General features: G+C 45.9%; 1 protein-coding gene and 1 long non-coding RNA gene across 5 annotated transcripts in view; one reads left to right on the top strand and one right to left on the bottom strand.

Moving 5' to 3' along the window:
- LOC309616285 overlaps positions 1–13,925 on the bottom strand; it is a 409,627-nt gene that overhangs the window by 133,943 nt on the left and 261,759 nt on the right. The gene's annotated exons all lie outside the window — the stretch shown is intronic.
- The window catches only part of TENT4B (terminal nucleotidyltransferase 4B), a 63,465-nt gene continuing 59,601 nt past the window's right edge, over positions 10,062–13,925 (top strand). Inside the window, exon 1 of one of the 4 annotated variants that reach the window (XM_082366656.1) lies at positions 10,062–11,132. In XM_082366656.1, the coding sequence (XP_082222782.1) occupies positions 10,507–11,132 (626 nt within the window). In that variant the 5' untranslated portion in view covers positions 10,062–10,506. The remainder of the gene's footprint in view (positions 11,133–13,925) is intronic. The other 3 variants (XM_082366655.1, XM_082366654.1, XM_082366653.1) reach the window with 3 other exon arrangements.

Raw genomic sequence — 13,925 nt, 5'->3', positions numbered from 1 at the left:
ATGTATGTATGTATGAATGAATGGCAAAAATACCAATTAGTTAAGTATCCAAATGTTTCTTGGGAAGGATGTTACTTTGGCCAAGAGGCTGAGCACAGCTTTTGATCTTCATAGCATTCAAAGTCATGACCTTGTAGCCACGTTGGCAAATTTCGTGGCTTGAACAGATGGAACAATCAAGCCAACCTATGAAAAACTGAAATATTTTACACATATATACCCTCACACGAAATGAATTACGATTTGAGAAGCTGGATAGCGATGATATCTTATGACTCACTGTTTTTTAGCCGTTAATTCACAGATGTTGATTAATCATTGACCACTCATGATTGTGTGTTTTCAGATTCAGTTTTAGAACTTTGAACAAGGTCAGTAACCTTGTGTTGCTGTGGTCATAGTACCTTGCTAATTACTGAGAGTGAATAATTATGTGAAATATTTTCTAGAGCACTAAGATAAATGGCTTTCAGTATATCTTAAATTTGTTATATAGGCTAGTTTCAAAACAGATCAGGGCTACAAATTTGAAACTATTCCACTGGCATGATGTCTACGGGGGGTGGGGGTGTGTGTGTGTGGTGTGTGTGTTTGTTTTTTGTTTGTTTGTTTTGGTAAGTGGTGACCTTGGCAACTTCTATTTGTGGCACAGGGTGTGTGGCCTCAGAGCTCTATGCTATACTCTCTGACTCAGTTTTCCTTGCTATGCAATGAGTCCATTTGTCCTCAGCCTGCAAATTTCAGTTGGCTTTTTTTCCCTTCTGCCAAACCAATATGGAAATTGCCCCCCCCCATTATTTTGGCCACATTTTTCAAAGATTATCAGACTAGCCCCAAACTCCAGCGTAACTCTATAACTTAAATTATTCAAAATTTTCTTGAATGAGATGCCTTTTAGACTGGATACATGATAACAATAAGGGAAAAACTTGGCACATTTTGTCTCACATTTTACTGTAGAAAAGGCCCTGGTGGCTTGGCTTACACATGTCTGGAAACAAAATTTGCCTTTCTGCTTCTTTGTAAGGCAGTCAAAGCATGATGTGCAAGTCCAAAATATATTTAGTTCTGTCTGTAGCAATTCTTTTTTAAAAATATTTATTTATTTATTTGGCTGCGACGGGTCTTAGTTGCGGCATATTGCCACGTGCGGGATCTTCATTGCAGCATGCAGGATCTTTGGTTGCGGCATGTGGGATCTTTGATTGCAGCATGCGGGATCTTTAATTGCAGCATGCGATCTCTTAGTTGTGGCATGTGGGATCTTAGTTCCCTGACAAGGGATCGAACCCTGGCCCCCTGCATTGGGAGCATGGAGTTTTAGCCACTGGACCACCAGGGAAGTCCCCGTAGCAATTCTTTTGTTGAAGATGCTTGCCACGAAACATCCTGGAGGGGGATTGGGTGGAAGAATAATAGACTAGGGTGTTGCTTGGATGGGGCAGGCAGAGCACTGCCTAAAGGAGTAAGTGCTGAAGAAGTGATTTTACTTTAGAAAACATTCAAATCTGAAGTCACGGGGGCTATTTTGCTCTGTTGTGTATGTGTTTAAGGAATACATTTATAGCATAAAACTATTTTTCAAACAGTTCAAAAGGGTATAAAATGAAATGAAAGTCTCCCTCCTTCATGGATTTCTAATACTTTTGTTTTCCTCCCCAGACTTTTGTCAGTTTCTTGTAGACCCCTCTAGAGAAATTCTACATTTATGCAAGTACACACATACACACACAAGTGGTAGCATATTATAACACTATTGTCCACTTTGTTTTCTCTGTTTTGCTTTTTCATAATAATATAGTAATTCAACAGACATTTATTGGGCACCTAATATATGCTGGATCCTGTTCTAAGTACTCAGGATAGAACAATGAAGAAAAAAAACTATGTTGGTTTTCTATTGCTGAATAACAAATTACCACAAATTTAGTAGCTAAGAACAACAGACATTTATTACCTCTCAGTTTCAGTGCGTCAGGAGTCTGGGCACTACTTAGTTTTCTGCTTCAGGCTCTGGCCAGGCTGCAATCAACATGTCTGCAGGGCTGTGTTCTCATCTGAAGGCTCAGTTGGATTCTTCATCTGCTTCCAAGCTCGCTCCAGTTGTTGGTAGAATCATTTCCTTGTGGTGCCTGGACTGAGAGCTTCAGGTTTTCAACTGGCTATTGATCAGAGGTGCTAAGTTCCCAGTTGCCACCCTCAAACAGTTCACAAATGGCAGCTTGCTTCTTCAAGGCCAGCAGGAGAGTGAGAGTGGATCCACTAGCTAGACAAAGTCTTATATTATGTAACATAATCATGGGAATGACAGCCCATCAGTTTTTCACATTCTGTTGGTTAGAAATAAGTCACATGGGACTTCCCTGGTTGTCCAGTGGGTAAGAAGCCGTGCTCCCAATGCAGGGGGCCTGGGTTCGAGCCCTGGTTGGGGAACTAGATCCCACACGCATGCTGCAACAACGAGTTCACATGCGGCAACTAACACTCCGCGTGCCGCAACTAAGAAGCCTGCATACCGCAACTAAGAGTCAGCATGCTGCAACTAAAGATCCCACATGCCTCAACTGAAAAACATGCCACAACAAAGATCCTGCATGTTGCAACTAAGACCCGGCGCAGCCTAAATAAATAAATAAATAAATAAATAAATAAATAAATAAATATACACACATATATATATAAAAGAAATAAGTCACAGGTCCCACCCGCATGGAAGAGGAAGGAATTAAACACCAGTAAGTGGGGATCGTGGGTGGGGGCATGCGTCTTAGAGTCCGTCACCTCACAAACCAAGCCCCTGCGGTCATGGAGCTTACATTATAGTGGGGGAAGACAGACAACAAAGGAATAGACAGATAAAGGTTGCAAATAAATGCTAAAGCAGAACAATAAATCTGGCTAAATGGAACAGAAGTGAAGGGTGCAGTCAGGGCAGGCCACTCAGGGGGGCAGCAACATGGGAGCAGAGACCTGAAGGAAGTGAGGAAGCTGCACAGAGAGCTAAGAGAAGTGGGCTCCAGCCTAAGACAGCAAGTGCACAGGCCCTACCTTGTGGGCTTGCTGGAGAGTTCTGTAACAGTCGGCAGACTGGTGTTGCTGCAAGCCATCGCTCAGGTGGTAGGACACAAGGTCAGAGAGGAGATGGGGTCAGATGGGATAGGACCTTGTGGGTGTAAGGATCTCTGAGCAAGATGCAGAGCTATTGGAAAATTGGGGGCAGAGGAGAAACGTTGTTTGGCTTACCTTTGCAAAAGATCACATGGTTCCTGGGGTGAGAACAGACTGAAGGGAGGCGTCGGTGGAAGCAGGGAGACCAGTTTGTAAGCTGTTTTAACCATCTCGGCAGGAAACAATGATGGTTTGGATCGAAGTGGCACTGGTGTGTTTCCTGGAAAGTAGGCGGATCTAGTCGGAGGTGGCGCCTGCAGCACTGAGGGTGGAATTGATGGGCGGTGGGAAGGAAAGAGAAAGGTTAAGGGTGATGGCAAGGATTTGGGCCTGAGCTACTTGAAGAATGGTGTCACCATTTACTGAGATGCAGAAGACAGTGGGAGGAATGGGTTTGGGCAGAAAAAATCTAGAGTTTGATTTTATTATACACTTGAAGGCGAAGGATATAGTCAACTTCATATTTTTAAAAGTTCACTCTGGTTGCTGTGACATGTTGGATTGAGAAGTTAAAGTGTGGATACTCTGAGACAACAATTGGAATGGTATTGTGGCAGCCCAGGCATGGAGTGTTGGTGGCCCGGGCTCAGCAGAATACGGTGGGAGGAGACGGAAGTGAATGGACTTTCAATGTGTCCTGGAGGTAAAATAGGGCAGGTCTGGAGGTTGTCTGAAGTTTGTAGGAGTGGTTTTGTTGCAGGGAAGACCACACTTGTCTGATGGGCATAAAGCAGAAGGTGACTATCAAAATAGAACAAGAGCAATAGTAAAACTGGATTCTCCACAGGGGCTTTGGAAACTTCTTTCATGAACAAGTGTCTTAGTCCAGGCTGCTATAACAGAATGCCACAGAAAACCACAAGGTGGCTTATAAGCAACAGAAATTTATTTCCTGCAGTTCTGGAGACTGAAAGCCTAAGGTTGGGTTCCAGCATGGTCAGATTCTGGTGAGAACCCTCTTCCAGGTTGCAGACTGCCAATTTCTCTATGTGTCTTCATATGGTGGAGAACAGAGAGAGGAAGCTAGTTCTCTCATGACTCTTTAAGGGCACCAATCCCATTCGTGAGGGTTCCACCCTCATGACCTCATCTATTCCTAATCCTATACCCAGCTCCCCCCCACCCCCCAACCCAAGACTCCTATACCATCACATCAGGGAGTAGGGTTTGGGAGAACATAAACATTCAATCCATAATATTCTGCCCCTGGATCCCCCACATTCATGTCCTTCTCACACACAAAATACATTTGCTCAAAAGTCTTAAACTCATTCCAGCATCAACTCTAAAGTCTAAAGTCCAAAGTCTCATGTAAATATTATCCAAATCAGGTATGGATGGGACTTGAGGTATGATTCATCCTGAGGCTGATTCCTTTCTAGCTGTGAACTTGTGAAACCAAACCAATTATGTGTTTCTAAAATACAATGATGGGACAAGCATAGGACAGACATTCCCATTCTAAAAGGGAGAAACAGGGAAGAAGGCAGGGGTGATGGGTTCCAAGCAAGTCCAGAACCCAGCAAGCCAAACTCCATGAGATCTTAAAGCTCCAGAATAACCCTCTTTGGTCCCATGCTCTCCCCTCCAGGCCCACTGGGGCAGAAATCCCACCTTTCTGACCCACTGGGGCAGTGGTCCCACCTCCAATGGGGTGGAGGTGCTGCCTCCAGAGCCCTACTAGGCAAGAGTCGGCCCCCAGGACTCTGCCAGGAAGCCCCATCCCCACAGCTCTGGGCAGCCCTGCCCCTCCGGCTCTGGGCAGAGGCTGTCTGGCCTGGTAGAAGCAAGGCAATGGTCTTTTCTGAAACCAAGGAGGCAGCCCTGATGATCTCTGAATCGCCTTTGGGGTCACTCTTCTCTCTTCTTGAAGAACAGCACATGATCTCACCAAATAGCTCGACGGTCTCATCCTGTAAAATCCACGAAGTTTGACAGCCTTCCTTCATTCCTTCCTATTTCCTTCTCCTTCAGTTCAAATTGGCAGTTTTCCTCCTGGGGTGTCAGCCATATCCTTACTCATTTCCTGATGCCCCAAATGGTCACTTGGCCATATCCTTAGTGTTCTCATTTTCTGCAATATGGATAGGCTGAGAATTTTCCAAATCATTAAGTTCTACTTCCTTTTTGCTTAACAGTCTGTCTTTAAGTCATTTCTCTCTTCTTGAATTTTACTATAAGCAGCCAGGAAGAGCCAAGCCACACCTTCGACACTTTTTTTTAGCAATCGCTTCAGTTAAATACCCAGTTTCATTGCTTGCAAGTTCTACCTTCCACAAAACACTGGAACACAAACACAATTCAGCCAAGTTCTTTACCACTTTATAACAAGGATCGCCTTCCCACCGGTTTCCAACAACGTGTTCCTCATTTCCATCTGAGACCTCACCAGAACGGCCTTTACCATTCATATTTCTACCAACATACTGTTCATGACTACTTAGGTATCCCCAAAGAAAACTGAGACTTTCTCTACAGGTCTCTTTTCTTTGACCTCTCATCAGAATGACCTTTAAAGGGGGAAATTCCCTGGAAGTCCAGTGGTTAGGACACTGCGCTCTCATTGCCAAGGGCCTGGGTTCAATCCCTGGTCAGGGAACTAAGATCCTGCAAGTCATGCGGCCAAAAAAAAAAAAAAAATTACCTTTAAAGGGCCGTTCATGGCAGTATAAGCTTTTCTACGATGCGCCTCCAAACTTCCCCAGTCTCTACGCATTTCCCAGATCCAAAGCTGCTTCCACATTTTTAGGTATTTGTTAGAGCAGCACCTCCACTTCCTAGCACCAATGACCTATATTAGTCAAGGTTCTCCAGGGAAACAACCGGGAGGATATATATTTTATCTATTATTTGGATTTGTTATATATGTAATATATATCCATATATAGAGATTTATATGGAGATTTATTATGAGGAATTGGCTTATGCAGTTGTGAAGGCTGAGAAGTCTCATGATCTCCTGTCTGCAAGCTGGAGACCCAGGAAAACCAGTGGTGTAATTCAGTCCAAGTCTGAATGCCTGAGAACCAGGGACGCTAATGATATAAATCCCAGTCCAGGCTGGAAAAGATGAGATGAGATGAGATGTCTCAGCTGAATCAGCAAGGCGTGAAAAACGGGGTGAATTCCTACTTCCTCTGCCTTTTGTCCTATTCAGGCCCTGAACCCATAGGACTCTAAACCTGGATTGTGGTGATGGCTGCACAACTCTGTAAATTTAGTAAAAGTTATTAAATTGTACACTTAAAATGAGTGAATTTTATGGTATAGAAATTATAGTATAAAGACTTTAAACACACACGTGTGTAGACACAGACACACATGCATACACACACAGATACTCTCATTCCAAAGATCCCAGAATGCACACAATTTGAGCAATATTTTTTCTAAAAGTTAGGAATGGGAGAAATTTTCATTGTACAGAACAAGATACAGGCTTCCACACTGCATGTTATTCTGAAGTCTCATTGAAATGTAATTCCCTACTTGGAATCCTCTTTGTACTCACAAAGGAGGAAACAAATGTGGTACAATGGTGTGTATTCTGTGTAAAAAAGGGAAAGTTGTAAATGGTACCTAAGCCCAAGATTATTAATAATACCTGGGCAAATACTTCACTTGCTAAACACAGAAGATACTAATAACTATAACTATGTGACCATTATTCATGGTTTTGTGAACTCTGGAGTGGAGTAATATAATCACACACTGTCTAAGATTTAATTATAATGACAATTATTAATAACACCATGTAGTAGTATGTATGTGCAATTCCCCTTCTGTTTTATTCAAGTTAATAAATCAACAAAATTGTACCTAAATTTGCCTGATTCTTGGGCAACTTGCTTCTCATTTATCTACTTAATTTTTACTCTGCAGAATCTTGGTGTTTCTGTAAATCTTGCAAGTTGAGACCATCAACTCAATATTTTCCCCCTTAAGAACAAGAATGCTGAGAATGAACAGGACGTTGTATTATGCAGGATAATGTCTGGTGGTTTTTTTTTTTTGTAATTAATTATTTGGTTGCACAGGGTCTTAGTTGCAGCAGGTGGGCTCCTTAGTTGTGGCTCGCCTGCTCCTTAGTTGCACACGGGCTCCTTAGTTGTGGCATGTGAACTCTTAGTTGTGGCATGCATGTGGGATCTAGTTCCCTGGCTGGGGATCAAACCCGGGGCCCCTGCATTGGGAGCGTGGAGTCCCAACCACTGCGCCACTGGGGAAGTCCCCAATGTCTGGGTTTTTGATAGCTGTGTTTTCTGGCTCATCAGTTTAATGAAGGTGGTTTTAAAGAATGTAGTGTTCTAAATAGCAAAATGAAAAGGTTGAGTAATCAAAATTTATTATTGAAATTAATGTAGTCTTTCTCTTTGGTCGCAGTAGTAGATTACTTTGAGACAAAACATTGAGATTTGTTGTGGAAAGTGAATATATTTTTGTGTATTTAAAATTCCCTATTGTTTTAGACTGTATGGTTTTTGAGGAAACTTCCAGAAGAGATACTTTATGATTCTATACACATTCAATACTCATTTACATTGCCTTATCATCCTGCACACAAAGTAAATTCCTGCCTCAGGGCCTTTGCACTTGCTAATTTGCACTTGCTATTCCCTCTGTCTGATGTGTCATTCCCTAGATGGTCATGGTCCACTCCCTCACTTAAGTCCCTGATCAAATATCACTTCCTCAGAGCAGCCTTCCCTGATTAGCCCATCTAAAAATAGCACACTGTCACTATCCTTTTAGCTTGCTTTCTTTCTCTTCACAGCGCTTAGCCACTGTCTGACCTTATATGCTTGGCAGGGACATCGTCAGTATTGTTCATTGCTATATCCCCAGACTTTGGCACATAATAATTGCTCAAGACATGTTTGTTGAATTAACTGAATGAATTTTAATTTGACTTTAAATATTTACCTTTTTTTGCCTCCCTAACCAGACAGTAAATTCATGGAAGGCAGCCAAAGGCCCTGGTTGCTTATTTATCTTCTCTAAAACAATTAGCTCAGTTCTGCAAGGATGCTAAACATTCAACCAAGATTTACTGAATGAGTGCCTTGAAACATGGACATGTGACACGGCTAACCAGTCAGCGTTACCTGCAGGTGAACAAGAACAGTAATGTCTTGCCTTACAGCCCACATTTTACGAACTACTTTTATGTATATTAACTCATATGATCATTTTGGTAATACTTTAGTAGTTCTGAAGGTTTGCCTGAAGAAACAAGCATTCAAAAATAACAAATGTTAATTTCCGGCGTGTACTATTGCTAATTCTGAATACTTTTTTTTTTTTTGGTTTAAATATCATTTAATGTGTTCTTGGACATCTGAAAAACTATTTTAAAAGACTGAATAAGATTTAAAGTAAATAAGGAAATAAGTAAAAATAAGAAAGACTGTCTTGAAACATATATGCATGGAGAGATTTTTCGAAGAGTGTTTATCAAAGTCTTCATGCTAGTTATTTCTACACGGTGGGATCTTGGTAATGTTTACTTTTTTTTGGCTTTGCATTTTTCTCACTTGAATGTTTAAAACAAATTTGAAGTCATGGAAAGAAACTTTTTTCTATACAATGCTTTATTTTTAATTTGCCAGTGTGAATAGCATAAAAATATCACTACTCATTTTCCTGGCTATGTAATTCTCAGGACATAGCAAATTTCATTCTGAGAAAACTTTTAATACTGATTTATAGTAAAGCAACAACAAACAAATAGAACGAACCAAAATTCTTTAGGGTTTTCGGTGTGTTTTCCATATTTACGCCCATGTTATTCTCTGAGCAAGAAAAAAGGTAGAGCAATGCTTCGTAATTTGTTAATTTTTCACCCTTGCCAAAAAAACCTTTCCAGGAAATTGAGCTCCCAAAATAGGCCAAAATCGGGCGTTAGGGGCTCATTCTGGACTTTGGACCAAGCTTAGAGGGCACACATGAAACGTACTAACTTATTTTCCGTTTTTCTCTTGATGATTTAAAACACTTAAAATCCCTGTCTTTTCCCCACAGGAATTGGGAAGACATGCAAATAACCACTTTGTGGAAAATCTCTGCTGATGCCAACAATATGGTCCTCAAATTAGGCTTAAAAGGTTTTGGGTTTTCTTTCATTCTGAACTAAGAAGGGTTCTTCATGGTTGCTGGTGCACTTTAGGGCAACTAAAGTTTCTTCACACGCTGAACACCTTGTGTCTGTCTCCCTGCCGGTGCGCCTGTGCGTGTTTCTGTGTGCAAGTCTGCATAAAGTCGGTTTGGGGTGTGTGACGGTGGTTTTGAGCCCATGGCTTACGCACTCTACGAAGAAGCGCGTCCAGCCCTGTAGGTGGGCACAAGTTTCTCCAGTCTGGGGGTCGTGTGGGGGGACCCTCCGCCAAGGCCTGCGGCTCCCAACCCCAGCCAGGGCGCGGCAGAGCGGGCGCAGGGAGTAGTGGGATGGCACGGCAGCCTGCGTCCAGGCAGGGTCCGGGACACACGCTCGGGTGGAGAGGGGGCGCATTTTCTCCCCTCTGGAACAGTGCTTAGAGCGGAGATCTCGGGAGGGGTCGGAGAAGCCCAGGGGGGTCCCGGCGCTGCAGACTGGGGGAGGGGACAGTGGGCGGGGCGGCACCTCCCACAATCCATTCCCTGCGGAGGGGGCGGCGACCTCCGTCCGGCCCCACCCAGCCTCAGGGACCGGGAAACTGAGACCGGAGGCGGCACGCGCGTCAGGGGCGCCTGGACGCCCAGGTACGTGCTACCCTCTACCAACCCGGCGCCGGGACGGTTGAGCCGGGCGGTTTCGGCCCCAGACGCACCTTCCCGCGGCCTCTGTGACGCACCGCGCGGCCTCTGGGGCTGGACCGGCGGCGCGGCGCGGCGCGCGCTGTGGGGGCGGGGCGGGGGCGGGGCGTGAGGGGCGGAGCCGGCAGAGGCCCCGCCCCGGGGCCGGAGGAGCAAGGACGCTACGGAGCAGGCGCGTCCCGCCGCCGCCGCCGCTGTCGCTGCCGCCGCCGACGATCGCCCTTCTCCAGAGCCGCCGCTGCAGCCGCCATTTGCACGGGGACCCCGGTGACAGGGGCTCGGCAGAGGGGCGGAGGGAGGGGGGGAGGGCCCGCGGAGCCCCCGAGGGCGGGAGCGACGCCGCCGGCGCCGGCCGGGCTCACAGCGCGACCGCGCCGCCCGCGGCGGGCCGGGAGCAGCAGCAGCAGCAGCAGCAACAGCAGCAGCAGCAGCAGCAGCAGCAACAGCAGCAGCCGCCGAGGCCGGGCGTGCGCCTGAGGCGCGGCGGCGGCGGCGGCGGCCCTGCGGGCAGCCAGGAGGGGCGGGGGCAGCGGCCGCCGCCGTTTGATGGATCCGAGGATCGCCTGGTTCCAGCCAGAGCAGCTCGGACCGTCCAACAGTCTGTGGATGCAGATCTGGGAGACGACCCAGGGACTGAGGAACCTCTACTTCAACCACCACTGTCACAGCAGCGGCGGCGCGAGCGGCGGCGGCGGCAGCAGCACGGCCACCGGCGGGAGCGGCAGCAGCACCGGCAGCCCGGGCGGCGCGGCCCCGGCCCCGGCCCCGGCCGGCATGTACCGTTCCGGGGAGCGCCTGCTGGGCGGCCACGCGCTGCCGGCAGAGCAGCGGGACTTCCTGCCCCTGGAGACGACCAACAACAACAACCACCACCACCAGCCCGCGGCCTGGGCCCGCCGGGCTGCCGCGGGCCCCTCGGCGTCCCCGGCCCCCTCGGCGTCCTCGTCCCCGCACTCCTCGGCCGCCGTCCCCGCCGCGGAACCCGCCGACCCAGCTTCGGGCAGCAGCAACAAGAGGAAGCGCGACAATAAGGCCAGCACCTACGGACTCAACTACAGCCTGCTGCAGCCCAGCGGAGGGCGGGCCGCGGGGGGCGGCCGGGCCGACGGCAGCGGGGGCTTGTACAGCGGGACCCCGTGGAAGCGGAGGAACTACAACCAGGGAGTCGTGGGGTGAGTGGTGGCCCTGCGGCCTGGCGGCCTGGCCCTTGCACACGCGCAGCCGGGCACACGCCCACAGAAGGGGGATTGGGGGGGGAGCCTGGGTGAGGCCACCCCCCTCTGCTTGCCTTCGTTACTGGTCCTCAGGGGGCTGATGGCTATCCCTCCATCCCTCCGCCATCCATACCTTCTCCCAACCTTCGTTAGCGGTCCACAGCCTTCCCCCCTCCCCCTCAGCTCCACGCCTTTTCTGGACATCCCCTCAGCCATCCACACCCTCTCCTCACCTCCCTTAGTCATCCACATCCTCCTTACCTTCCCTGGACCCCCCGTTATCCATCCACTCTTTCCTCCCATCCTCCCTAGTCAAACACACCTTCCCTCTATTCCCTCTCCAGCCCTCTGGCCCTCCCCACCTTGCTCCCCATCATCACACCCCAAAATGAAGTCGCTTACCACAGGCAAATCATTCATTCCCTGAGAACGTTCCTGTGTTAGTGCCTTTTGACGGTACAGGACTTGGAGGTGCTTTCCTTGCCAAGAATAGAAACATCCAGAAAGCTCCTCCCCCTCCCCCAATCCCAAACAGGAATCGTGTCAGCCCTGAAAGGCTTTGCCTGCTATTGACCCTTTGGCCCATCTCTTTATTTTTTATTTTTAAAACTTTCCTATATTAGCGATGCCTTGCTCTGTGGGGAGTGAGGAATGGGGTGACAGTTAAGTTTAGGCTGATGGAGATGGTGAGCTCTTCTTCTCAGTCGGATAGAACTTTCTAGGAGTTCATGGTCCTTGGCCCCAGTTTCTCCCTGTAAAGTTGTCATCCTGGCAGAGACAGCCAGTGCTTTTCATTCTAGGGGGTAACTTTATGCTAATGAATGAATGTTGCACCACTAATGATTTTCTGTTTAAAGTTCAGCTGTTACAAAATGGAATCTTACCTGACCCCTAGTGAATTATGTACATAAACAGGGACTGTTTCCAGCTAGATTTCCCTTCTGGAAGAGCCCCTGAGCTGGAATAGATTATAGAGTCTTTTTAAAAAATTTTTGTAAAATAAAGCTTTTGGGCCGTGTGTGTGTGTGTGTGTGTGTGTGTGTGTGTGTGTTTAGCTTGAGTATGGAGAATGAGCTTTAAAATTGCTTTTCATTTTTCAGATCCTATTTTACATTGTGGGCTACAGTAGGCAAATGAAATTACCATTAGTAGTCCCTTGTGAAACCTTTTCTTAGATTCATCCATTCAGATCTGCCCTGCTTTGGCAAGCAGAGAGAGTTCTGTGTACCTTTTTGAAGGTCTGGGTAAAATGAGTTGGTGGGTTCCATCTGCTTCTAGTGGGCTGGTGTCTGCTGTATGCTACTATTACAACTCCCACCTTTTATGGAAAATGCAATCAAGCATTTTAGGACTGGCATTGGGGTACATATAAGCCTGTCCTCACTTTCCAGAGGGGACCCTTTTTGGGTTTAGTCCTCTGTTGCTAAGCTTCAAGGGCGCTCTCCATGGTCATCTCGTTTTAATAAAAGGCTTATGGTTCCATCCTGTTAGCATTTCCAAGATGAAGCATAAACCTGTGGTTTAGTGACAAGCAAATTGATATTGAGGGATTCTGGTAGTTTCATTTCACAGGAATAAGCTCCAGTTAAGTAATCACTGTCAGCTAAAATCTTGAAGTTCCCTAATTTCATTTTACTGAAGCTTCTGCATATGTATGTAGCAATGATACATTATAAATCCAAAATGCTCGCTGCCTCTCTTTTTGATAGATTAGAAATTCTCCTCTCTTTTACTTGCTATTTAATGTTGAGGATACTGTAAAAGGCTCACATTTGAACTTAGGTAGAAGCAAGATGTTCTTGTTCCTGATTCAAATATTATATTGTCCTCAAAGGGATTAAGGAGAGGAATTTCCATTTCCCAGAGGGATTACTGTTTGAAAACTGATTATAAACCTGTCTTAAAACTGCTTATCACTTCATCAGACTTTCCATTCTTTTGCCTCCTTCTTTAGAGGATGTCAGCAGTTAAATTTTTAAAATTTTATTAAGCGGTTCCTAAGAGTGTTTTTGTAAAAGTGTCTGGGTGCTTAAAAATTCTTGTTGTGATTTATGGATCCCTATTTCTTGACTTTTACAAAAGTTTTGCTTTTTTTAATACAGGTATTTTAAAAAATCTGAATTCAGAGTGCACCTCAATGTTAACGCTATTCTGAGATTAAATACAGTAAAACTATTCCGAGTTCTTGGGATGACTGACATTTAGCTAACAGATTAACAAATCGTGGTGGTCCCTGGCCTCTGAACTGACATGACTGTCCAGATAGGGAGAGGAAGAAAAAGCACATGAACAGTGGTCTGGAACTGTGGGACAGCTGTATACACACTCTGTCTCACATGTTTGATCTCTCTGTGTTCTTTGTTTTGGCCAGACTGGTTGACTTTTTCCCTGAACACTCCAAGATCCAGTTCAAAATCCTGACTTTGTTGCCCAGGTTCATGATTTTTTTGGTTCTTCCTCTGAAATCTTGTAGTACTTGTTTCATGCTCTTGGTATAGCTTGCTTATGTTTAATTTTCCTTTTATGTATATGTTTTCTCTTACCCACTAGATCACTAGTTAAGATGAAATTTCTTTCTTTCTTTCTTTTTTAAATTGAGGTAAGATGGAAATTTCTTAAATGTAGAGTAAGATGTTTGGATTTCATCCTGAAGTCTCCATAGTCCTCTTTCAAAATTAAAACTCACCTGGGCTTACCATCTCAGCCTTCTCTGTGTACCCCAGATCCAGGGAGTTTGTTTGCTTTTCTTTT

Source organism: Balaenoptera borealis (genome assembly GCF_965194805.1).
Source record: "Balaenoptera borealis genome assembly, chromosome: 19".
NCBI classification, from domain to species: Eukaryota; Metazoa; Chordata; class Mammalia; order Artiodactyla; family Balaenopteridae; genus Balaenoptera; species Balaenoptera borealis.
The sequence above is the reverse complement of the archived record's forward strand: the minus strand, read 5'-3'. Positions and strand labels throughout refer to the sequence as shown.